General features: G+C 36.1%; 1 protein-coding gene across 3 annotated transcripts in view; it reads left to right on the top strand.

The window, feature by feature from the left end:
* Positions 1–27,325, top strand: part of CPEB2 (cytoplasmic polyadenylation element binding protein 2) — a 51,401-nt gene that overhangs the window by 22,293 nt on the left and 1,783 nt on the right. For 2 of the 3 annotated variants that reach the window (XM_036381722.2, XM_036381719.2), the window contains 8 exons: positions 507–557; positions 7,067–7,090; positions 10,596–10,766; positions 12,313–12,402; positions 18,093–18,211; positions 18,504–18,618; positions 20,410–20,591; positions 25,146–27,325. The exon at positions 25,146–27,325 is cut by the window's right edge and continues 1,783 nt beyond it. In XM_036381722.2, coding sequence (XP_036237615.1) covers positions 507–557; positions 7,067–7,090; positions 10,596–10,766; positions 12,313–12,402; positions 18,093–18,211; positions 18,504–18,618; positions 20,410–20,591; positions 25,146–25,373 — 980 coding nt within the window. In that variant the 3' untranslated portion in view covers positions 25,374–27,325. The remainder of the gene's footprint in view (positions 1–506; positions 558–7,066; positions 7,091–10,595; positions 10,767–12,312; positions 12,403–18,092; positions 18,212–18,503; positions 18,619–20,409; positions 20,592–25,145) is intronic. The other variant, XM_036381720.2, reaches the window with a different exon arrangement.

The following is a 27,325-nucleotide window of genomic DNA, read 5'->3' as shown; positions in this document are numbered from 1 at the left end:
TGCTAGACTTACTGAAAAATATTACATACCAGGGTTATATGAAATACACCAAGATGCAGTCATAAATCAGTTAATGAAATTTGCATGCCTTATTTCTTACTAACATGATTTTTCTTAAATTGCTTCAGTAGAGAAGCATTAAGTTGTAGAAATGCCACTCTGTTAAGCAAAGTGCATAGTGCAGTTATTCACAGTCACTGTGAAAGAGGAGACTAAAGCAGTCAGCACTATTTCTGGGTGTCATGAAACAAAAAGTGGCTTTATCCTATTGGAGCTGATCCCAAAGTACACTGCAGATCTTATGACCAGAGAATTAAGGTTAAGAAGTCTGTTCTTGTCAGCTTTAACTTGGGTCAAGGGTATTGTTGGTTAATGTGCTTGGAGTTAAATATTAGCTCTTTATTTCCCTTAGGCAAATTCTAAGCAGTGATTTTTCATTTTTTTTTTAGCATAATAACTAAAACCTCTGCATTTGTTTTGTTCTTTGGTTTTTGTTTTCTTTTAAGGTCGCTTGAGTTATCCACATCCGGGGACTGACAATCTTCTGATGTTAAATGGTAAGTTCTAATCTTACAACAGTTTCTAATTATCTCTAGTTTAGCTTAAATCTGACTTGTTGGTATAAAATTATACTGTGCTATTCTGTTACTGAATTACTTGCCTCTGGTCTTCAACACTGATGGGACTGTTGCCATTTCTTGGAGTTGAATGGCAAGAGCTAATCTTGCAACAGGCTTTCATTATATCTAGCTTATTGGAAATCTGAAATGCTCATAATGATGCACTATTCTGTTTTGTTCTCAAGCAATCCAGGGGTATGTTTTCCAAAGAGCTGTAGGAAATCTATTATACTGAAACAGGAATTAGAAAACTAAGAAGACCAGAAACACATGTTTTTCTATATTGGGTAAATAAAGAGTGAACTAGACACTTAGCATTACACTCATGTGAAATAACATTTTATTTTTGCTGCGGTTTTTGAACGTGGCTTTTGTCAAGCACGTGTCTACCCATGAAATATGCTGAAGTTAGAGTTCATGTTCATGTTCCTCTCCCAGTAGGTCAGACTTCATGAACATCTGCTACTCAGTGAAGGCATGAACTTTAGCCTTTGTTCAAGGCTAAAGAAGGAAGCACAGCTTGGTAATCCATCTAAGTCAATAATAAATCAGGGGTTTTGCACACAAGTGTTTTCTGCATTGGGAAAAATTAGAGCTGTAGTGCCACAGCTTCTCTAGATTAGAAGACCTGGAAGCTGATGTACACAAAGTACACACTTTTGTCATTCACTTGATGAGTCTAAGTGTTAACAGCAAAGATCTCTTAATTAAAAAATATGGCCAGAACACATTGGTTGCTGTTTGAAATTTTATGGAAGGTTGTTGTTTTTTTTAAATTGCCTTACCCATTCTGCATAGTCATTTACACTTGTGCTAATGGATAAAAAATGCAAGCAAATATCTATTTTTCCCTGCATAACACTGAGCAAATGTTTAAAATTGTTTAAAATTTTAAGGAAACTAAGATTAACCTTTGTGCCCAGTAAAGGAAAATACTGCACAATGGCCATTTGAAGAAGAAGATCCTTTGGTATTGAATAGGTAACTTTAAGATACTCCATTATCTTGAAAAGAAAAAACAGGTACTTAACTATAGAAATAAAATCAGTGTTTAGCCAACACTGTATTGATTCCTCTACACTGAATATCAATGTGCTTGATGTCACAACATTTTACTTTCTATATTTAACTGCAGCTTTAAGACCTGTTCTGCAAATTGGTTTGTTCAGGTGGTATATGTGCAATTGGCATTATCTGCTGCTGTACAAGGAAGTGTTAGATGGGAAGGTATGAAGAGAAACTGAAGTATTTCAGTGAGGTGGCTGTAAGAGATTAATACTTTAATTTGTTTAATTTTACTTAGAATGGTGAACTTCTCTTTTTAGAGTTTTGCATGCTAAAAAAGCACATGGGAACTATTGTTACTCTATGGAATATCTAGGAAAGAAGGGATTTTTTTGTTAGCATGAGCACTGGAGAAATACAGTGGTACCAGTCTATCCTAAAATCTTACCACAAAGCTAGAACATGCACTGAAAAATATCTTGCTTTTAATGCTTGTGTGGTTTCTCTTGTAGTTAGAGAGGTAGCACTTTGTGTGACTGCTGTCCTCTTTATAAGCTGCAATATTATTTTCAGCCTTCAGTAAGTGAGATAAAAATAACAGTTTAAGTATCTAAAAGGTGCTGCAACACATAATTTTTTAAATTATACCCTTTAGAATTGAGTTCAGAGCCGTGTTGTGTCTCTGCCACATAGCTGGAGTCTGATGTAGCTGTTGGTGCAGGCCAGGGCAGTCAGGAATGCTCTTCAGAGCCCCTGCAGGTTGGCATGTCTTAACTGCAGCTTCTTGCAGCTCAGGAACAGAAGCTCTGGAAACAGCTTTTGGGGAGCTCCAGCTGCTCAGACTCTGTGCAACCTTTCTTTCTTAGCAAGAATTGAGGGACTTCCTCCAAATGTGCAACAAGGAGAATTATGGTTTGAACACCTGTTGATGAACTTGTAAACTTCAATTTCCTTCTCCTCCTAAGTGTGTGCAAGCCAACATTTCCCTCTGTCCCCGTAACTGGTGCCTTGGGGGGAGATTTGGGAAAAGAAGAGCTGGTAATTCAAAGACTCCACATTTGTCCCTTAATTTCTTAGTAAGTACTGTAGTAACTATAAGGAGGAGCAGGAATACCAGACCTTCATGAAAGCAAATCACAAATATGTTTAAACAACCTCTGCCTGTTTATGTGGGCACTAATACTTAACACTGACCCTCTCTGGATTTTAGTGAGATTATTTTAGTGAACTGGTATCTCTGGGTTCCAGAAAGGTTCTAACATGACCCAGGCTGGAATTTTGCAGCTCTTTTTCGGCTAAGCACTTCTAGATAAAACTTTTTTGATGGTAGTTTTTTTCTTTGTAAATGATAGATTTTTTCCATCTCATTTAAAATGTACTTACTGAACTGTACCTAATATTAATATTTACAGTTTTCATTATTTAAATTAATGAAATGAACTAAAGGAAACCTGATTTATGTGTTTTAATAAATTATGTATAATTATGTATCTGTTTCAGCTTAAGCTGTAAAAAAAAGTAATGCATTTTTAATGACTGTTATCTCTCAAAAGTCAAAAAAAAAGATACTTTGGAATGGGTATACCTGACTGCAGCTTTCTCAGCTTAGAGAGAACATTTTTGAAGCAAGTAATAATGCAAGAGTCAAGTTTATTGGGATGTAGGGTGTTTTTCCCCATTATGGGGTTCCCCCCACTTTCTCTTGTTTTAAAGCATTGAAGTTTTTCTGTTGCTGTTGAAACATAATTCCCCATTTCATTCATTTAGCAAGGGTGTATTAGACTTCTTACAGATACTGTAACTGGTTGTGCTTCTAAAGAAAGCACTTCAATCAGAAATTACTGAATTACTTCCATCAGAAATTACTAAACTTCCTTTACAGGAATTGCTAAATGAACTTCTGTAGTCTTATAGGTGTGCCAGCTTGAATGGTCATAATGACATCTTTAAGCCTTAAAATCTATGAAGGTGTTATTTCTAAAGAAATTTAAATGGAATTTGGACACCCAAATCCAATAGAATGCAATGGGAATTAGGCATCTACCTCCTTTAGTCTAGACTCTTGGGAAATTATTGCTGTAACTGTTTATGGATTTCTTTAAATTACAGCTATTAATGAAAAAGGCTTCATTGTGTCTCTGTCACCATTTGATCGTTATGTCGCAATGTTAGTGACAAATCATATTTTATCTTTGTAGGAAGTTTGCCTGATAGTTTTTCCTGGTACACAACATAGTGTTTTTAATTCAGCTTCATCATTCAGCTGAGTTCTTGCAATATGTGTATATTTGATCTCCAGTTGTGTATCTGAAATATGTGTCTGAAAAAAATGAAACCATACGTTTGGTATTAAGATACGTTTGGTATCTTGGCGGTAGCATTGCTCACATAATGTACAATTCTATTGTCTTGAGGTTAGATAAACATGCACAGCAAATGTATTTACTTATGTTTTAAATCTGTGACCTGATTTATGTTGCAGAAAGGGAGATTTTAATTTTTCTGATGGGTGTAAGCTGTATTAGCATGCAACTTCAGGGATATATAAAAAGAAGGTTTTAGCTAAAATCTTTGTTGTATATGCAGCACTCTTAATTTTGGAAGGTTCCAGTATTACTGGATTTAATTTTATTGGGCATCATTATACTTCTTGTATGTGTTGCCTAATTGATATTTTCTATAATGAAAGTGTCTTTCATGCATTCTCACTCATTTGAAATCTTTCCAAGTTACTGGCTAATTAAAATATCCAGCTTTATAAAATAAAAGGCAAATTTCTGTATGACTTGGTATTTGGACAAGTTAGGGAAAACAATTTAATCTCTCCTTTTTTGTTGCTGTAAATCAATTATTTGCCTGCAGTGTCTGGCCTTTTGGAAAAGAGCTGTCTTCCCTGCAATTTATGTATAAACATGTGCACTGATTATGTGTATGTTAAATACATCTGTATAGTCTTGATGTATAGGTAAACCTGTAATTAACTATATTTATACAGCTGCCATGCCCTGTAAGCGTGCCTGCTCTGTAAGGTGTAAAACATTATATGCGTATTATTTTAATAAATACAGAAAATCTGCATTTTTCTAGATGCAAAAGTAGCACTATACCCCTGCCCACACTATTTGCACTCTAAATGAGCAAGACATGAATTTTAGGGAGGAAAGTTTGCCATACAAGTAAAGTAAATGATGTGACAACATCAGGTACAGTTTTTCTCCCATTTTCCCTGATTTTGTTGTTTTGCTGAAGCAAGAAATACACAGATTACTTTGGTACATTGTTGCAATTTCTGTATCTATAAAACACTGCACCATCTACTGTTTTAACTACATTGGGGTTTTTTTAACATTTTAGTAACTCTTTTTTGTTTTTCCTTAAAATTACTGCTTCCTTTTCTTGAATGCACAAAGAAAAAACTTCAGTCGTTCTGTAACAAAATATTTTTCTGCATATCAACTTGTCTTAATTATGAAAATGTAAGAAAATAGCTGAGCTGGTTTGGTGGGCTGAAGGGGGTGGAAGAAAAGCAGTATCCTGACACTTGTGCCAAAAGATGAATATTCATATGCATCACTGTGTTATCCTTTGAGAGAGAACACGGCACTGCAGACATTGCTGTGGATGGGCTGCACTTGAATTTTCCCTGCTTACTCTAGTTTTATTTGTGGATGGAATTTATTTTTTTAAAAAAGCACGTGGGGGCTAGGCGAGGGCTTAGTGACGCTGCTGCTAATGCTACGTGGGAGTCACTTTGGCCGGGAGTCAGAGAAGATTTGTACATGCTGCAGCACTGCCACAGAACTGCGTCTTCTGAGGGCCTGGCTTCAGGGAGAAAACATGTCTGAAGCTCAGCATCAGAATCCCCAGCACCTAGTGAGAGAGCTGATCATACAGAATACACAGCTTTGTGGATTCTGTTTTGATGTTGGACATATGAATTAAAATGTTTATACTTGATTAGGTACCCAGGTCTCTTTCAGAAAGTGGGGTTTTTTTCTGTTTTGGCTTTCCAGTAGAAATTTTAAGGATATGTAAACCTTGAAGCAAAACCTATTCTCTTCAATAATAATTTCAGGTGAGAGAGAATAAGTCTGAAAGCAAGTTCAGTACAAATTGGATAGAAGTATCATGACTGTTGTGTAAAAATAACTTTTCTAAGGGAGCAAAAACAAGAAAGATTTTTTTCAAACTTCCATAAGCAATCCACTGAATTTCTAGTTGGAAGGGATCAAGATAACAAAGGGAAAAAATACTGTATCTAATAAAATTTTTGAAAACCCCTAATCAAATAGGAGGTACCAGTATATAAGTATTGCATAATATGAGAATGGAACAATGAATGACATTTATGAATCAGTGATTTTGAGTCAATATGTATTTCAGTGGCCCAGAACAACAGTTGCTTTTAGGAGAAGTGTATGTATAGAGGCCTCGTAAAATAAAAACAATAATGCCAAGACACAGCTGTCTGTTCCTAAATGTTGCTATGATCTTATGGTTAATAGTAACATCTATTTGGATACTTAATGCCACTGTGTAATGATTAAAGTAATTTTTCTCAGATACTGAGTCTGTTAAACAGGAATAGAAAATACTCTGTGGAAATGTAACTAAGAAATTGCACAGAGCTTAGTAGTTTCTGTATTAGTAATCTGTCTATTTTTAGTTTTTTAGCCTTCAGGCAGAGAAGCAATCACTATGGTCTGCTGAACTGTAGCCGCAAGCATGATCTCTTTAAGAATCTTGCAAAACTCAAAAGTTAGGAAAATCTTGGATTTACTTGCAGTCTATGCGAAATTGTTGCTTTGCCTTTGTGCAGTGTTTTTGATACAATGCTATTTCTTGTGACTTGTGCCCTGATTTTGTTTGCTAGTACAAGGCATCTTTTGTTTCAAACAAAACCTTGAGGTTAATTTTCTGCTAGGTCTTTTCATGAAAAAGGAAGGTCATGGCTTACAGCATTTGCATTGTCACTGCAAAGGACTGTACAAACTGTTCCATGTGGACCAGGATGTGTCTGTGATTAATTTAACACTTGCTACATGCTTTTCACACAAGTATTTTCCTTTTTACAGTTTCAATACCATATGTATGTTATTTAGGCACTTGTGTAAGATACAAATCACATTTTGAGGATGAATTGTGAAGTTCCCATAATTAATATGTCCATAATTAACATGAAGTGAAGATCAAGTTTAAAGACGTTGAAATATATGAAAGAATTTTACTTACAGCTGGTGTTAACATCAATTTAGTAGTAAAATAGTATGGTATTTATGTGAAATTTTAATGCATTCTCATCTACAATTATCAGTACCAAGTACAGATGCAGATTTTTACTTACTACTTACCCACATGGTTCTTTGTATCTTAAATATTTTAGTGTGTGGGCATGATACAGTTATTTGACATTTTACAATTTGTCCTTTGTTTGCATGCAGCGAGGAGTTATGGGCGAAGACGAGGTAATTCACTTCTGTTTGTTACAGTTCAATTAATTCTGATCTGTTACTGATCATTATGATTAATTAATCCAGATTATTGATTGTAATTGCTTATCTGCATGTTATCTTAGTTTGGGGAGGATGGAGGGTGTGAGGGAAGGAGGAGTACAGTCTGGATTGTTATGATCATTGTTCTTTTAGAGTCTGAATTGAAAATCCTTTAATCAGTTAAAAACTGCAGTTCTAATTATGGTTTAGTTCATGCTAATGGCTACTGCTTGCAGTCATTACCCCCTTTAAAAGTATACAGTTTGCTAGTTGTCCTTCTAACTCCTTTGGCTTCTGTAGAAGCAATAGTGTGCAGAGTAAAAGCAAAAAGCCTTTCTAAACTTAGCAAGAAATCTAGTAGACTGCTCTTAGAAGTAGTAAACACATTTTCATAGTATAAGCCAATATGTACACACTAACCTTGAAAAGCTCTACTGTTTTAACTGTGCTAGGATGTGATGTGAAGTTGTTATAAAGACCATGTAAAACATGCAAGAACAAAGTACCAAGATCTTTGGTAGCTTCTGGTATTCACCATATACACATCAGTTCATGTGTCTGTCTTGGTCATTGGTTCATAACCTAGTGCTTGGTAGCCATAATCTGGAGAGGGATGATGTTGTAGATCATGGTCAGTGGATGTAACAGTTAGTACAATCATTCTGACAATTCCTGCCAGATTCTGCTTAATTTTTTACTGTTAAAAAACAAAAATAAGTGTTTAGAAGGGCTAATCCTTTTTATTCATAGCCATCTAGAGAAATGCGAAAGCCTGTTGAAATGGAAAAGCAAATTACGTTTTTGCTTTCTTTATCTGAGAGACCTTTAGAAGTGAAGAGGATGGAGAAGAAAGTAATAGGAGTCATTTAGACCATATTACTCTGAAAGTATTATCTATTGTCCTTCATGTCAGCTTAGCTCTCACAGGAGCTCCAGTGCTTTTGGCAAACTTTATCATTAATTAAAGTTAAACTGAGCTCTCTGGTATCACTTCAGAACATGTTCTGCTGGTTTTATTTGTAAAGAACAATTCTCATTGTTCTTAGATTTTAACATGGGTCTGTGGGTACAAATAAGTTATTCTGAGGGTTATTCTAAGACCGTCTTCCCCGTTATATACTTGTCTATATTGTAAGTTTTATTGTCTAAGAAGCACTTCTTATAAACCAAGCTAAATTACAATAATTTTAGATTTAGGATATTGAGAATAACTCTCCCTATTAGTGGAATGTCTTAAAAATTCCACTTTCAGTTGCCTGCAGGTTCCTGCAATATGAGTCTTATTTCTTCCATCGTGCACTTCTTCCTGTCACTGTCATTGTGGTAACAGCTCCATCTTCTCCATCAGTCACTTTAGTAATTCAGAAATTCATTGCATCCAACTTTCTTGGTTGCACAACCAAATCTTATCACTTGTTCATATACCTCTTAAAGATTTGATCATTCTTACTTGTCTTCATAACTAAAATTCATATCTATAGTATGCAGCTGCTACAGTCATAAATTCAATCTTGCTCCTCTCATGCCTAAATAGTTGATATACAAGAGGAATCTTCTTGCCTGCTTCATCCAGCTATGTTAGCTATGTGTCTCCATTGCTCGCTCACCTTTCTGTCCCATTGAGGACCAGCTGCATGCTTCCACTTCCTCACTTTCCACAACTCTGCTGATCTGTTGCAGACCTCTTGATTGTGTCCTTACAAGACCAAGCATCTCTTGCTCCCCACTTGTCATTCTCAAACATACCTATCACCAGTTCTAATGGAAAGGAGGAGCCTGCTGTAGCTTTCTGCATTTGCTGTACTCCTCTTCATTGGATGTCTGCTGAAGACACAGATATGCCACCATAAAAATGATGTAGTTAACATTCTTTGTTGCTTGATACAGTGCTGCAGTCATGCTTTTAATTTTGTGCTCCTCATGATACTTTATGATATTTGGTTGTTTTGTATCATCCTGTTTTATATCGTCCTTTCATTTTTTTTGTTGAGGTGCCACATCAGTGTCAATAGGCATTACTGTAACATAAGTTGTTGGTCACAGTATTTGCTGGTTTTTCACCCTTGTCTTTTAAACACCTGGTTCTGAGGTGGTCTTCTGGAAATTAAGGGCTTTCATACTCACCCCCAGCTGCTCAGCATTGGATCTGCTGGTATTCCTACTGGGCTTTACTGCTAATGTTCTCCTGAGCTGGAGAATTAAAGACTGCAGTATTGCTCACAGCCAAGGTACTGCAGACTCAGCTGTCAGGGACCTACTGGTCCTGACTATGGGTTTTCAGTGGGTGAATCTGGAAGAAGTTGTTTGTTTAAAATTAAAAACTAGCTTGCTTCCCAAAAGTGTGCTAGGTTGTTTTTTGATTTGGCTTTCTTGCTTCTTTTGGGGAAGCAGTTGATTTAATTAATGATTATTTTTTAAATAAGTGGCAAACAGGGAAAATGGCATTTCAGAAGAAATAGTGATGTGGATCATTTGCTTTGCTTCACAAAGTCTTTCTTTTGGGACTTTTTGCAATTAAAAGACTGAGTTCTGAATTTGAAACTATCATTAATCTTCATGTTGCTGATTAAAGCAATAAAAAATTGAATATGCCAAGATAAATATCCTGGCCTTCTGATTTTTTTTTTGTTCAGAGTTCTACAAAATTTGTAAATATGAAATGGGGAAGAAATATCTGGAACAGAATTACCATATTTTCACTTCCCTCTGCGCTCCAAGTGTCTCTTTAGGTCAGATTGCATTTGCAAAGCCATCCTGTGAACTTCTCAGATTTTACACTTGCTTTTCAGGGTAACAGTAAACTCACTGGAGTTTACTACATGTTAGGAACTGCCACAAGGCTTCCCTCCCAAACTGTAGTAAATTGAGAGTGAGAAGAATAAATCAGCATTGTGACTCATTTTTCAAGTGTTACATTTTACACATTTACTAAAATTCTCTTTTGCTTTCTTAGAAATTGAGTATATTCTTATGTTAGCAGTATCCAATACCTTTAGAAATACATGTTTGAAACTTGTGATAGTGATGTTTCTGTTTCCCTATTCAATTAAAATTTAAGGAGTTTAGACACACTGTACTTATTCAGGTGGAGGAAATTATCAGTTTAACTTGAAGCTAAACCAAAGACAGACTAACAAAGCTCACTTAAGCAATTTTTAATATTTTCTTTTCATAAATAAGACCCTTTAATTAAAACAAAATTACCACTTATCTACTGGATGCAGCAGAGCAACTACCATATAATGTAATATGAAGTATACACTTAGAGTGATGTCAGCTTGCAATCTTGAAATTCCATTTTGAAGTTTAACACATTTTTTCATTCTCCTAATTTTTCTTTAAACTAATATCAACTTTTCTAATATCTTGATGTTTTCATTTTGACTCTCCAGACTGCTATTCCCCATTCCCTGAAATTACAAAACCACGTACTGCCACAAAATTATTTTAATGTACATTATTATCTTTTCTTTTTAAGGCCGTTCTTCCCTCTTCCCAATAGATGATGGCTTGCTGGATGATGGTCACAGTGATCAAGTTGGAGTCCTGAATTCCCCCACCTGCTATTCAGCTCATCAGAACGGAGAACGAATCGAGCGTTTCTCTCGGAAAGTGTTCGTTGGAGGGCTTCCACCGGATATTGATGAAGGTGAGCTGCCTGAACACCAAGCAGACTATGTTGGGAGGGAGAAACAAAAACAGGTCATGAAAAACCTGACTCGAGTAGTAAAAATAAGCCACTCAGCAAAATAATGTTGTGCAAAAGGCTGTAACTATATGTTCTTTATGTAAGTTGATAGGTGTGTTGAGCTTAGTATCATCTTTTTTGGTTTTGGGATGTTGCAGTTGTTTCTGATTCTGCACTTGCAGATTAGAGTTCCATGTAATGCCTGGAGTGTGTGCTCTTGCTTATCTTGCATATTCCTTTCAAATACATCTTAGCCCTCCTCTATCTGTGCCTGCTTTATTCTGTAGTCCTGGAAAATTGCCATTTGTAAATGAATTTCATATTCTATTTTACTATTACCTGAAGATCTCAGCAGTGATATAGAAAGGTTGTTATTCCTGATGAGAAATAGAAGCTTAGGCAGAGCAAGGTCAAGTGGCAGAGTGCTCTTGATGTGTTGAACAGAGACTCTACTACAGAAACTCGGGTTGTTAGCCAGCTGAAATTGCTTTGTACACCAGTGGTGATTTGAAGTAATTGTGCTGTTTAATATGAGGTTTCTCCTGTGCAGATAAATTTAAATTGCATGTTAACTTTCAATATAAATGGAAGTCCTGTTAGGAGGTTCATGGTAATCCTAGAATAACATACAAACCAAATAAGCTGACTGTGTTTAATTAACTTTCGGACATGGAAAGACCAGATTTTGGTTCCATTTTCATTGAGATGCTCTCCTATAATCTACTAAGGGATTTATTTTGATATGCTTCAGCACACAGTTGCCTATAATACTAATGCTAAACAAAACCACATGGAAGTACATTTTATTTCTCTCCTCCCTGTTGATATGATGATGGTAGGATATGACTGAAAGAAATTGATCATACTTGTGTTTGAGTTGCTGCTTTTCCAGTCACTGATATGTAGGTGTGGCTGGGATAGAAAGGACTCAGAAAGTTGTGCAAGGGGCATAGTAGATCTTGCAGCAAGGCTATTCATGGTTGTTGGAAGCACCTCTAAATAGTCTTAAATTTCTGTCTCTGATACATGCATAGCGTCTGCTATAGAGCAGATATCCCTATATATTTCCTATATATAGGAAACTACTAGCACGTTAATTGTGGTGTTACTTGGTATATAAATATCTACTTACAAAGCTCTGAACTGTACATCACTAAACAATAAATTTATTTGATTTCATTCAAACCAGATTCTGATTTGAATTTAGGGAAGCACCACACAAGTTTTCATGAATGGTTTTAGTTGCACATATACTTCTGAAATGCTGCTGTTTTTAAGCAATAAAAAACAAATGTAAGATTAAAATCACCAAAAATATGTTGTATAAATATGAACACTCTGGAGGATGCATCTGTTTAAGTCTTTTGTTCATGAAAATTGTACATTTTGTTTTGTTTTTCTTCCCATGAAATGCCAACTTTGCTAGAAGCAAAGGTCTTTGCTTGATAGTATTTTTCATTGAGTTATGTAAATTTCCTTTAATTGCAACTATTTTACATGTTTTTAGATGAAATTACTGCCAGCTTCAGACGATTTGGGCCCTTGGTAGTAGACTGGCCTCACAAAGCAGAGAGCAAGTCCTATTTTCCACCAAAAGGTAAGAGAGTTACAAGGTTTTGACCTGTTACTGAGTGCAAATCTTGCTCTGGGAAACTGTCTCATCTTTTTCCAAAGGGTATAATGTAGAGTCCCTGTGAACACTTAAATCTGTTGGTTCAGTACAGGTCCAGGTGTGCTTCCCTTACATACTGAGTCTAAAACCTGTTATTTTGTTACTGAGCTTGATCAGGTCAACGCTCTGTAGTTGTATACATCACTGATCATCACTTCTGTATTTATATTTCTGTCTAGTTTCCAAAACTGAAATTTGATCCAAATTTTTAAGACAAAATCTTAGATAAATATTTTCCTAGGAGGTTAAAGGCATGATGTAGGATGATGCATTTGCTTATATGGTCAAGATAATCAAATATGCATCTTTCACTTTTAGGATGTGAACTTCCTGTTGAAGCTCTAATCTTTTTGTTAAATTGTTAAATATTGATGTTTTTTCTTTTAAACTGGAAAAGCTCACTTTTAAACTATTAAACTATTTCTAGTGTTGCTGTTAGATTAGATTTTTTACTATTACTTACAAAGTGTTGGAAAAACTATTCTGTAGATCAAGTATATCTCTGTATATGTAAAGTAATGTATTGTTACATATAAAATAAATGCAGAACTGTGATCCAGACATGAAAGCAATGCAGAAATTATTGATTTTGTAGAGAATGCAGCAATTCATTCCTTCTGTGGAAGTGACAAATGTAGGTATAGTTCTTTTGTAAACTGATTCTTTCTGTGCATCTGTGCTGGGGAAAAGACAGGATTATTATCCCCGATGGGCCCTCTAAAGAGTGGGAAATGGAATTGAAAGCATTTGAATAGCATTTATGAATGCTACATGGAAATTCTAAGACAAACAAAGAGACTTTGGCTTTTTTGATTGTCAGCCCAGCCCACAAAGCTACTGTCAAGTTAAATTTGATTATCTTAGACTGCATCTCTCTTCATAAATTACCAAGAGAAATTCCCAAGGAACTCTTTGAAGAAGATACATCTCACAGAGTCTGTGATGAATATATGGAAAACAGAAGATGTAATATATTCTACCTGAAAGGAATGGATTCTGGCATTCGTTTCCAAGGAGATAGTCCTATTTGATAAATAGGACTTCCTTATTTGGTAAAGCTTTTTCATATAGTTGGGTTGTTTATAATTACTGCAGTAAGAAAAAAACTAAACTGTGTTGTAAGTAGAGCTTCTTAAAGGCAGAGAATACAAGTAGAAGAACCACAGTGTATTGATCTAATTAATTCAGGAAACATTTGCAACCTAAATGCTAAGTTGATTTCCCATGGTTAACTGATGCTTACTCGAAAAATAAAAGCATTTAATGTTCTATCTTAACCCTTCAGCTGAACTTTTAGCTTGCTGCATTATTCAGTATTTTTTGTATGTAGCCTAACACATTTAAAATACAGTGTCAATTTCTCTTTGTAAATACTCTGGAAACATACAACTGCTGAGTGTTACTGTGTACATATCTCTTTTGTTCAAAGCAATACATATGACCCATAATTATTTTGCAGAAGAATTTCATTAAAAATCATCTTTCATTGGTATTACTTGTGTGAACAGACAAGAACCATGTATACATTAATAAGATGTCTGAAATGGCTAAGGATAGGCAAAAAAAGCTTTGAGATCAATCAGTAATTGCCAGTTGAGAAATACATACTATATTAGTTCAGGGAATTAATGTTTTTTATTATTTTCAGTCTCCATTTTCTAAATTGTCACTCTGCATGAAATTAATTCAGTGTCTATATTTTTCTTTGTTCAGTTTTGTTAGAGATTTGCTATAGTATTGCCTTCCAAAGACTTCTCAGAATTAGGTCGTTCTGGACTAATTCATGTAAGTCTTTTCTGTGGTGAAGAGATGAAGCCTGTTTTGTTTTGGGTTGCCTTTTTTTTGCCTTTTTTTTTTTTTTTTTTTTTTTTTTTTTTTTTTTGTTACTGCTCAGTTTTCCAGACTCTGCTTCCTTCCAAGCTCTCTGGTTCAGAAGGTCCTGAGGGAAGGCCAAGTTCATAATAAGTGTTTCCTTGCTGAAAGAAATTAAGAAAGTGTCTTGATCCATCAAGGCTGGCTGCCTCCTGAGAAACACCAACTGCTTGTTCTTAACTAATTACATTTTGTTGGTTCACCACAAAATTAGACCAAAACATAACAGGAATTTTTACAACTTTACACTGATCTTACAAGGAAGCTCTGTTCTGAAAAAAAACCTCAGTTCAGCTCAAAGTACAAAGTCTGTAACAATGATCTGCCAACTGTGATGCAGAATTCCTTCCTTTCTGACTTGCCACTGTTTATCATAACTCATGTTATTACGTAGTTGGCAAATAGACTTATTTGTGAAACAATACACATGTCCAAAGTAACTTGCTGGGTTGAGGACTCCTCCTTCTGATAATGAAGCTCACAAAGAAATGGTGCCATAAAGATATGGAAATTCAAAAAATTCCTTCCAAAATACATCCAGTTGTTTGTGACCTCTGTACTATTTATAGTTTGTCTCAGAGGATAATCTGATTTAAACAGGACAATGTCCCCAGCCTTATTCTAACTGGTTGTTTCTGCTGCCTTGTATGACAACAGTTGTGCAGTAACTTCTTTCTTCAAGGTTCCCAATTGCTAACTCAGAGCTGACTAGCTGAAAAACTCAAGTTGGAAATGTTCTGCTTCTAGTTTCAGAAGCAAAACCCCAGGCCCATACAGGTTCTGTTGAACTTGTTACCTGCTACTTTGATCACACTGGATAGGATCAAACTCAGGATTCAGGCAAGTAACTGTAGGTATCTTCATATCTGATTAGTGTCTAAGCTTCCTTTAATCAATGTGAATCTGGCCAGTACAGCCAGTGAAGTGTAGAGGACAATTCAGGTCACTGTAACATAAGCATATTGAGCTTGATTCATTTACCCTGACTGAGGGTATCTAAAAGACTAGATACATGGGTATCACAAATATAGTGCAGCACCACATTTTTTCACCTCACAAGTGTTTTGGAGTTTATTCTCCATCAAAGATGACTAAAGGAAAACCTGAAATATGGGTTAAGTAGATCCATTGTCTCTATTAACCTGCAGCTTGGACTGATTCTTTCTGATTTAAGTTAAGGTGCAGCAGTCTCTAGGCAAGAATTGCACTGCACTGAGGCCACTTAGTGCCCTCAGACTGTGGTGAGTCTGTCAGGACAGTGGAGGAACCAGCCCCAACCCAAAATACCATTGCAGTCACTGGCATGGCACTACATGGGCAGTGCCAATGTAGCTTGCACTGATTTATTGACTCCTCCTCTAAGCCATTAATGACAGGAATTAGCTGGAGGTTGATAAAACTTAAAGCTGCTCTCTGATTTCTACACAGAATGTGCATAACAAGAAACATGTTTTCTCCCTCTGGTAAACTTTCATATTACTTTGAAATAAATAATTCTTTTCCTTGCTAAGAAAATGATTTAGCATGAATCTAGTCCAGAATGCTTTGATTCTGATTTGTTCTTTAAATAATGAATACCAAAATAAAATTTTTTAAGAATACCATGAAAAGTTTTAATTTGGTAGGACTCTTCAATCATCTCAGCTTTTCAAACTTACCTGATATACTTTCTGTTCCAGTGCTCACCAGTCCATCTCTTTAGTAAGCATTGTAAATCATTGAAGGTCTAGAGCTGTGTACTACTCCTTCAGAGGGGAGTAGTACAGCTGAGCTCATGACACAAGCCTTTCTGAGGCTTTGAATTAAGTGGGATAAACCAAGACATGAGTACATGTTTTTTAGATGAGCTTGAGAAGGCAATATTAATGTATGGGTTTTTTATTGCTTTCCTTTCCACGTCAGGAGTAGTAGTATGAAGTGACCCTGAGATTAGCTCAGTTGTTTAGAGCATGGTGCTAATAAAAATCCAGCTTGTGGATTTAGTCCCTATATGGGCTATTCACTTAAGAGATGGACTCAGAGATCTTTGTGTCCCATCCAACTCAGAATATTCTGTGAAATCTGTAATAATCTTTATCACTTCTTGACTTCTTATACTTGAATTTTGTATCTTTTTGCAAGTTGCTGCAGTTAAGCATGTTAATAGCTGCAGACATAGAGGTAGATTATATGGAGGCACTTAACAACCTTGTATATCTGGAACCATATGGCAGTACCTTTGAACTGCATTAGGAGGAGAACTGATGAAAACTCAGTATCTGGAGAATCTTTGTATGTCTGATTCCTTGGACAGTATCATGTGCAATTAACCCTCCCTTTGATTAATCAAGTTTTTGCACTCCCATCATTCTTGTACTGGGCTCTCCATTCAAACTGGAATGTGTGTGTGCTTCTGACCAAGTAAGGACAGTTACATGGAGCTTATCTCACCCATGCCAGTTGGCACATGCCCTGATTCATTGAGTTTAGTATGGGTAATATGTGGATTTTAAATTCTGTGATAAATACTGTAATATATCCCCATTAAAACAGTTTTTGAATCTAAATTATTGCTGATTAAACTTAAGTTAAACAGGTCATCATTAAAAAATTACAGTTCAGCAGTGAAGAATAGACTTTACAAGAAAATGCTTCAGCCCAAGTCCAGAGATTCCTTATGACATATTTGTTATGAAACTAAATAAGATAAAAATAAAAATATAGAATACATAAAATCCTGTCATGTGTCCCATTTTTGTAGCTATGATGGGACTGTGGTATCAGGGGCAAGAAATAAGGTACAGCGTTGGAAGGACCAGTATGGACCTTTACAGCTTTCTCTTAAAATCCTGTTCTTGTTCCCACATGTCTAAAATCAGTTGTGCATTGGTTTTTTAAATCTTACATTGCTAATGCACTGATTCTTTAATGGTCTTCAAGATACAGCCTACCACTTTTACCTTGATGACCTGCAGTGTCTGTTTGCAGTAAGAAGTGGCTGGTGGTTGATTAGCTTCTCTCAGAAATACAGCAAGATTTCCAAAAGGCTTGCTAAAGCATCCATGTTCCCTTTTCCCAAGCCCACCCTAGGGCAGCTGCTTCAGCATTTACTTCTCCATCAAAGTCATAAAACAACTTTGTGTGAAAATTCTAAACTTGGTAGTAATCTCAGAAAGAAATGTGAGTTATGGTCGCTTTAAAGTTTGTTTTAGTATACAACCCTAATTATGCTATTGAGGTATTTGTAAAGTAACAAATTCAGTGTATCTCATATTGTAACTGTGAAAGTAATATGTCATGTTCTTTGCTTGTCTGACTGTTTGGTTTTATGTAGCATTAAATAAGCATTTTAATTCTTTTTTTTTGGTAGTGTTTGAAAGGTTTGCTGGGTCACTTACGTAATAAAATACTTTGATCTAATCTCCAGAATAGAGATTAGTCCTTTGTGCCAAGTCGGATTTTCATTGTATAATGTCCATTGCAGGCAATGAATGATGTTTAGCCTAGACTTACAGTGCATGATAGAGCAGACACGTTTGCTTTTATTTGGTTATTAGTCTCATCTGACAATTACTTTACAGATGGAAGTTCTGTTAATTATGACAATGTTAAAGAACATTGTTAAAGTACATAGTTAAAGAAGATGACTAATATGAAAGAATTGGTTTGACTTTCTTTTTCTTTTATGTAGAAAAATGAGTGGCAAAGATGATTCTGTAAAATAAAGATAGAAAAGCAATCAATTGGTTTGGGTTGTTTTCCAGGTTACGCATTCCTCCTGTTCCAAGAAGAGAGTTCTGTACAGGCCCTGATTGATGCCTGCATTGAAGAAGATGGAAAGCTTTATCTGTGTGTTTCCAGCCCCACTATCAAGGACAAGCCAGTAAGTACATAGTCAGTGGCCTGCAGGCTATGGCTGCCATCTGTCTAAAGCAGCATTGGAAATTGTGAAGATGAAAACAAACAAAAGTAAACTACTGTTGGCAGAGCTCAACATCTGGAACACTTGCATTGTTTTAAAATTGTAGTCTTTTGAATTAATAGGATTAAAACAAAGCAACTAGACATGCTACAGTAATGAGGTTATGACTAACAATTTGTATAGGCTGATGAACATATTTCCACATTGTAGTGAAACCTAAAGTAGGATTCTGTTTCCTTTCCCAATTTAATAGGTCCAGATCCGTCCCTGGAATCTAAGTGATAGTGACTTTGTGATGGATGGTTCGCAACCACTTGATCCTCGGAAAACAATTTTTGTTGGAGGAGTCCCTAGACCATTAAGAGCTGGTGAGTAGAATCTGTGGCAATTTTTTAAAGTAAGAAAGTATTAGAAATAATTTGTACTATGCATAATTTTTTGTAGCTAGATTTAGATCCATATAGATTGAACAGTCTTGGTAGTTTTGACTGCTATACAATATTCATGTATTCTTGAATTTTTCTACTGTGTAGGTTTGGCCATAAATCACAATTCATCATTGAGATTTGCTGCAAAGTGTTACCTCTTTATAGCTGTAATGTAAGCTATGTCACAAGAGGCATAAAACTAAGAGTTTGGTTTTAAAATAATGCTATGGAAACATCTCTGCCCTGCTCCATGACTGTGGAGTGGTATTTGTGACCTGCTTGTCATTGTGCATTAGCTACTCTTCTCCTGCTGTCAGGTTACACACACAACCAGTGATAGAGTATTTGAACAAGTAGGCATAGAGGAAAAAGGAGGAAATTCAGAGAGCTAGCACTATCTTTTATGGCACAACATTATATGAGATTGCAGGACTCTTTCTAGACTCTTGCCAGAGGTGTGAAGGAAAAAATAAATGTTTCTGTAGCTGTGGAATGGTTGATGTACAGCCTGGATAGTCTGCTTTTTCAGATTGTCTGCAGCAGCCTTTTACAATGTTTTAGGTGGCGTTCTAGAAGTGGGCTGCAGTGGATGTTGGAAGCAGAAGCAAACCATCCAGTGGTTGAAATCCCCTTTATTATTAGAATGGCTTCTGGATTTCATTAGTCTTTCGTAGCTAGTAGTGAATTTTATTCTTAGAGAAAGATGAACTTTTAGATGAAAGATGTAAGAAAACCTAGAAGTAATAGTGCAAATTTGGGTTACAAAGGCTCTTAAATTTTTTTGTCTTGGACCTGCAATACTCAAGCTTTTTTGGTATTTTACTTTTAAGACTCTACTTTTGACTGTAATACAAGCTCTGTAAATGAGTGTAAACACAGTATGTTCCAAGTACAGATTAATTTTTCTTTAAATTCAGTCCAGTGCTCCATATTACTGTGCCGAATGTCTGATAAATTTAATGGATGCACTCTTATGCTCAGCTCACAAATGCCCGGTATATGTAAAAATTAAAGTTTTATGGCACTGTGAAATAAGAATAATGACTTCACAAAAGCAGTAAAACTTAAGGAGACTCTTCAAACAGCTATTGAACATCAAGGACTGCTGACACCTCTATAAACTAATACAGAGGGTACTAATTCTGAAAAACCAGTGTTTTCCACCCCAGTGAATTGCAACTGAATTCAGTATAATTTGACAGTCAGAGGATCGCCAAGGTACTTGATCTGTAAAATTTGAAATTTTTGATTCTCTGAACTTCAGTATCTATGTTAAGTGTAGCACTGTAGAGATAATCAAGTTCTGTGTGGCTGATGAAAAAATGCTAACTACATTTTTAAATTCAAGTAGGACGTAGAGCTTTAGGACAGACAGAGAACATGTACCAAGGAATTTGTGGCATGAGGATCTATTTTATACAGCTTACATTCCAATGCCCGCCCAAAAACTCTTTTGCTGAAATCCTCTGAAGAAAACTACCCTGGAGTTCTAGCTCCATGTTATCAAGAACATACAATTCCATTGTTTCTTGGATTTATGTACCCACAGTGTGAAAGATCTATCTGCTGAGTAATGAACAACTTATTTAATATTATTTCTTTAATATTTTTAATCTTGTTATTACTGTTTCATTGGCTCTTGCAAAATTAATAATTAAAAATAACTTTTCTCATATTTTTAAAGTTTGTAGTGTAAGAATAGTTTGAATGTTTTGTTGTTTTGTTTAATAGTGGAATTGGCCATGATCATGGACCGTCTCTACGGGGGAGTTTGTTACGCAGGAATTGACACTGACCCTGAGCTGAAATACCCGAAAGGTGCTGGACGTGTTGCTTTTTCCAATCAGCAGAGTTACATTGCTGCCATCAGTGCTCGGTTTGTTCAACTTCAGCATGGCGACATTGATAAACGAGTGAGTTACACAGAAATTTCAAAAAAAGACTTTGCTCTGTAAAGAAACTTCTTAGAGTGTGGTAGCATTGCATGTGATTTGCTTTCAAGGCAGCTTCTATATTTTTTAGCATTCACGTAACTCCACTACTTTCAGGAGTATGGCTGAATGCCCCCAGACGAACAACATGTTTCCACAGAGCAGCAGTTTGTTCCTTTGACATATGTTGGACCATATGTTCTTCCCATTCTGGAGTTCCTGGTTTTATTGTGTACAGGCAAAGGGCTTGAAAATCTCTTTCTCTCTCGTGTTCTAATGAAACCAAATACTGTGATAATTCCTCTGTCATTCATAAGAAATTCTTGTATTCATTGGCTTCAGATTAGCTTGATACTTACAAACTGCCCTTAATTTCAGCCGTATTTGTCAGTGCTCAGAAAGTTGCTGAGGCTTAACACCTAAAATACAAAGGGTCTTACTTTTCCTGTTTGAAAGCCATCTTAGTACTTACCAATGCATATTTCTATTTGCTACAGATGCTTATTCCTAGAAAAAGTAAAACTGACTTATATTAAGAAGACTAGTGAACTTCATAACTCCTAATTAGAAGTATAAGAGTAGCAAAGAAAACTGGCATCTAAATTGTGTCAGTTTTAAGGGTCACTAGTTTTGATGTCAAGAGCTGCAGAGATAGTCTGGCATTAATAGGTGTTCTTAAAAAAATAAAAAAGCTATGGTCTAATGGGAAGAAGGGTCAAGTAAGTAAAGTAGTTCAAGGTCCAGTCTTCTCTACAGATCAAAGACACAGGAAAAAGAAGGTAGTACAGTTAACAGAAGTCTGCTCTGAGGAGGCAGCATGTGCTTCTCTCCTTTCAAATAGGCAGAGTAATTGAGCTTTATGTATGTGTCTCAAATAGCACTTGCCTCATGAGCTGAAATCCCCAAACATGGACCTTCCCAGAGGATGAGTGGGTGTGCATGTGGGTAGTCATCTAGGCTTCAAATTAGATGTGATGGCTACATTTTGGTCATGGGATTGCTATCCTTGTGACTTGCAGCTATTGTTGACTTATAACTGCACTTTGGATACTTATGTAACAGAAAAAATGGCCTTGGGATTGGGTGACGGGATATATAAAGCTGTTAATCATCTTGCATTTGAGTATTTGGACAAAATGGGAGTAAGGACCAGAATCCAGAATTTCCTCTAAATGCTAAATGAGTCATTTAGCTTCCAAATTGAGTATTATTAAGTTTCTTTGAGGAACTGTCTAACGGGCATTTGTCTTTGAAGTCACCTGACTTGAAAATTGAGACATGGAGCTGGTTCCAATCCAAATATGTCTCCCTCAAAAGTGGGAAACATGGACTTGTACCTTGTAAACCATGGGGAATGTTTATCTTGATCTTCCTCTTCCCATGGGAAGTGTGTCCTTTGCAGTAGAGAGGTGTATGGTAGACTGGCAGTGCCATCTTGCAAGAGAAGACATGATCCTGACTTTGAGGGCTGCAGTTGCACATCCGTTGTTTTGGTGTTTTTGGTTTTTTTGATAGATCACCAGAGATCTAAAGGGCCCTTTGGGTGCTGAGCAGGCATCTGAAATGGCACTGCTTGCTGTTTGCAGAGAAAAGGATGTAGGTTGTTAATGGGTGATGGGACACTGCAGGCCTCTTGGAGCTTGGGGGGAAAGAAAAACCAAGGCAAAATCTAGCACAAATGCTGGATCTGAACAGCACAATATGTGACTTACATCCATTCCATTGAAACTTAATTTATAAGAGCAGAACTCGGTGATTTCTTCAATCACAAGTTACCAAAAAAACCACTATAACGCAAACAAGAACCAAAACAATCCAAACAACCCCTGCCAAGCATAGTCAGAATTTGGAGATAGCTATTCATGGGTTGGAGATCTTGAGGGGGAAAGGCAGGAAGATCTAGGTTTTCTCTTTAAATATCTGAATTCTTAAAGCTTCTTTTTTGAAATAATTTGTGTTCTTTCTTTAGTGATGCTTTTTTAACACTTGACAAATTAATCTCCTGACTCAAGCATTCTCTTAAATTTGTAATTTCCACATTTTTATTACCATCCTCATTTTTTTCTTATTTTAAAAAATGTGTGCTACTCCTCAGGTGTTTCACTGGCAAAATACAGCAGTCCCAAATCTTAACTATTTTAATAAACTTGTCTTTAAGTCCCATGATGGGGCAGGTTTATGAACTTCTTTGTTTACCTGAGAGGAGGGTTAATCTATATTTTTAAATAATCTTTTTTAATTAAACCATAAGGTCAATCCTTATTTATATAATAACATATATTTATTACCACCCAGTTATTTGCATTACTGAAGAGTCATAGAGAAGAGCATCATTTTAGGGAACATCTTGAATCTTAGCTGAAAGTATGAAAAAGGCTATTTTCAGAAATACTTTTTTTTACCTCTGCAGAGCTTTTACACTAATGCTTTTTCAGGCTCTGAAAATACTCTGTTATCAGTACTACTGCTGATTTATACATGAGCAAGCAGTGAGTATAAATCTATAAACCACTAGTTTGTAAATGAGGAAGATAGTCATGCTTTGGGTACTGCCTTCACCTGAGGTGTTTGTGTACGTTGGCCAGGAAGGTGATACATTCTGTATCTCACTGAAATCCTCGAGGCAGAGCCTGTTCTGCCCTTTACCTCAGCATTGCCTTCCATACCTGTTCTATCCAGTTTCTGTAGGTCTGCTGTCCTTTCACATTCTTTTCATAACCAGTTTTGTCTGTGTAGAAGTCTTTTTCGATTGCTAAATTTTGCAGTTCACCTGCTTATCCTTCTGAACTTCAGTTCAAAGTATTTATAGAATTTTTTTGCACATACCTTTTCCGACCTGAATTGGAAATCTTAGCGCCACAGTCACTTGACAAACATTGTCTGTGATCTTAACTTCTTCCTTAACTAAGTTCTCTGTAGCTTCTCTCCCCTTCTTTTGATGTGTAGGTATATTTGGTTTGTCTAACAGATGTTTTTCTTCAGCAAAGTACTCCTTATCCTGTTTTATCATGTATGAAAGGTCAGCTCCAAACATTTCTTTGGAGCTTCAACTCCAAACAATTCATTAAAATACTGTTAACTTTCATATGCCAGCAGTCTGCATCCACCTCATGTAATATTTCCATTCCCCAAAGTGTTTCTCTAATATTTTTGAAATCATCTTCATACTGATCTTGGTGCATTAGTGCACTGAAGCTTGAAATAAATGCTGCTTCATGCTTTCAGTAATTCTGAGCCACGAACACAGTTACTGCATAAGGTACCTGTTTATTGGAAAGTGTGAGTGTAATTGATGATAAGGCAGGTCACTGTGGTGAAATAAGAAGTAGAGCTCATACTGAATATAGATTACTGAATATAGATTAAGACACTTTGACATTTCTAGGATGGCCTTTACTTCTGAAGCTAAGAACATGAAGCCTGTTTGGCTGTAAAACTTCAGGGCAGGGAGCTGGATGTGTAAATTTTTTCCCCTGGAAATACGCTGAGAAAAGTATCATTTTAAACTTCTTAGTATTTGAGGCATATTCTGTCTTGAGTATAGAGCATGCAGTCAATGTCTGTATGTGGCAATCTTCAGAAGTATTAGTTTCTAAGGATAACAATCTCATGCAGCAGTGAGGAAAATGTGGGATACAACAATACATTCCTTAATGTACTGCGTCAACTCATTTTGTGTTTTATTATGAAGTACTTCTTCCTGTCTGATCGCAGTCTGAAGCAGTACAGTTATGCAAAGACATAATGCATATTTACCACTGGACTCCTGCCACTTTTCCATTCTGGCAGTCAGATGAGTTTGGGAGAGAGAAGCTGTGTAAGACAGGTGTTTGTAGCTGTCTGTAGACTTGCAAAATGATCTTTAAAAAAATATTTTCAGAACTGTATTGAATGCAAATTCCTGTACAGTTCAAAGCCAAAGAAAGAGAAAGTAATAGATTACCAAAATTGTCAGTGCCAAATTTGACCATATTTTAAAAACAGGGAGTGAGTTTACAGTGAACAGCTCTGCTAAAGATCTGCATTACAGCCTGCAGTGAGTACTTTTAATTTGCACACAAATGTAGTACATGCAGAGACACTGGTACTTAAAAAAAAAAAATCTATGTTAAAGGGTAGTCTCATATGTTTAGTTTTTTTTTTTTTTTGCTAAACCATGTAGAATTGTCATGTCGACGTCCAGTTAGGGGATCTTTGAGTGATCGTATTTTCTTCTACACTGAAATTCATAATATCATTTGCAAAGAACACTTTCCCAGGGTAAATAAGGGGAAATTCCTGATGTGGTTGTTTACTACATGCACAGAGTACTCCTAAAGGTTTGCCTTGAGGTGTTCTGCAGTATGGATGGGTCTGAAGGTGATAAATGATAATGAGTAATAACTGATCAGTTAGATAAAGGTGTTAATACAACTGACTGCAGATGTTAGAGGTTTTTTTGGGCTTCTTTTTTACACCAGAGAAAAATGAATGCCTTCATACAACTTCAGGTAGAAACAGTTATTAATGGGAATTGTTTCTGTTTGGCTCCAACAGGTGGAGGTAAAGCCATACGTGTTGGATGACCAGATGTGTGACGAGTGCCAGGGTGCGCGGTGCGGTGGGAAGTTTGCTCCTTTCTTTTGTGCCAATGTCACTTGCCTGCAGTATTACTGTGAGTTCTGTTGGGCAAATATCCACTCTCGCGCAGGACGTGAATTCCATAAGCCATTGGTAAAGGAGGGGGCTGACCGCCCACGTCAGATCCACTTCCGCTGGAATTAAACATGGTGAACCAGCATCTACATAAGGAGAGAAGGGTGCATGTGGCTTACTGTGTTTGAAGATACTGACATGCAGAAGAAATAAGTGCATTCTTCTGCTTTTCACCCCAGCTATCAATACATGCATCTTTATCAGCAGCCAAAACACTACAAGCCTCTTGTTTTTCACCAAAACCCTACATCTCAGGCTTACTAATTTTTGTGATATTTTCATGTTAAAATAAAATGTTTTTTTGTATTTTCTCCAAGTTATTTTTATATGTAAAGTTAAAACTAGATATGAGAATGTTTTTGCGTAGGGGCACACAGTCTGCTGCTATATTTAGTGGGTGAAGCGTGCACTTATTTCTAAACATGGGTTTTTAACTTCAAGATCTGCCCCAGTAATTTACCAAAGGTAGCAAAATAGTGAAGATGGAATATGTCTGCTACAAAAGCTTATTTTTATTGTTGTTGCTATTTTCAGTGTATACATAAACTAAAAATTAGGGTTGATTTTTTGCTCTCCATTTTGACTTGCAAGAAATAATACCTCAAGATAATCTGATTTATTAGCTATTTTTAAACATTTTTAATCACAAGCTGTATTAGCTTTGCTGCTATATAGGTGTTATGTGTAATGCCACCTATTAATACGGGATTGAAACGTTTAAGACACACTGCATTACAGATTAAATGCAGGCAGCACAATATGGCCTAAACTGCCATAGTTTTAGAATGTGAAAAATTGCATGTTTACTTACCTGTATACACCATATGCATGCACTAGAACTATTAATTAACAAGAGGTGAGTTATTGCAAATGTTCAAAAAAAGGCTCTCTTGAAACTAGGTAGCATGAGCAAATTTACAAAATTTCTTACAAAAAACAAACTTGCATGCATTATTGTGACTGAAGTAAAAAAATGTCCTACATGTGTACAATATGCAAATTAGTTTTAGACTAGAAAGTGCAGCCATTTTGTGACCTGGTCAGTAGTGGAATTCAATTTTATGCAGACTGGATGTAATATTGTAATCCCTGTGCAATTTTGTGATGTGTGCTTCTACTTAATGTGGCGTGATGTAGTATAGATACAAGTTTGAGTAAAAAGCTAGCATTTAAAAAGTTCTTTTAAGCCCCCTTGATTGTTCATGGTTAAGATTTCCTCTACAAACCAAAGATGGCCAGCACACTGCTAACCAGTCACCAAATGTGAAACCCATGACAAATGCATACAAAAATAGACATATATGAGAATGCATAATGCTTTAGAAATTAAATCCTAAGTAAAGTCAAAATGGAGAAGGTGTAATATACAGACGGCTAGTTGCATAACAAAATAAATTTTACCTTTAAGACAACAGTGAAATTTGGCTTAAAAAAGCCTTGCTTACATGTTTGACCTGTGTGCGTCGTGGTCTTCTGTCAAACCGGGGTCACTGTTGCATGAGAAGTAGCTACTTGACAGTCAAGGATGGTCTTTTTATTTTAATGAAGGAGTTCTACTAACGACATTGCTTGCAGATTTTGAAAAACAAACGTAGTTAGGACAGAGGCAATATTAAACTGAACACTAAAAGAAAATCTTAGCAGTGCTTTTGTCTATCTCAGAGCATTTTTAATGCAACTAGCCCCTACTTTTTAAAGGAACAAACAGTTATTCTGCAGCCTAAGCAAACACTCAGCAGTAAATGCTGTAATGCAGAAATAAGAGCCTGATGCTAGAGTTGAAATTACAAGGGTGTTGTTCTTTGCAATCCCTTGGGACAATCCTTCATGTAAGCAAAGTGTTGATCTTATGTTGGTTGTCTACAGTGTGCTTTTTTGTACTGTACAATATGTGGTTCATGTCTAACTGCTGTTTTATTGTGGCTGTGGTTCAAGTTTTTAATGTTTAAAGTTGATGCTGTTTTAAGAAGAGCTTTTTACTAATTTATTTGTCAATGTTCCCTACTTGTTACCTAACCATG

Source organism: Molothrus ater, chromosome 4, assembly GCF_012460135.2.
Source record: "Molothrus ater isolate BHLD 08-10-18 breed brown headed cowbird chromosome 4, BPBGC_Mater_1.1, whole genome shotgun sequence".
Taxonomy (NCBI): Eukaryota; Metazoa; Chordata; class Aves; order Passeriformes; family Icteridae; genus Molothrus; species Molothrus ater.
The sequence above is the reverse complement of the archived record's forward strand: the minus strand, read 5'-3'. Positions and strand labels throughout refer to the sequence as shown.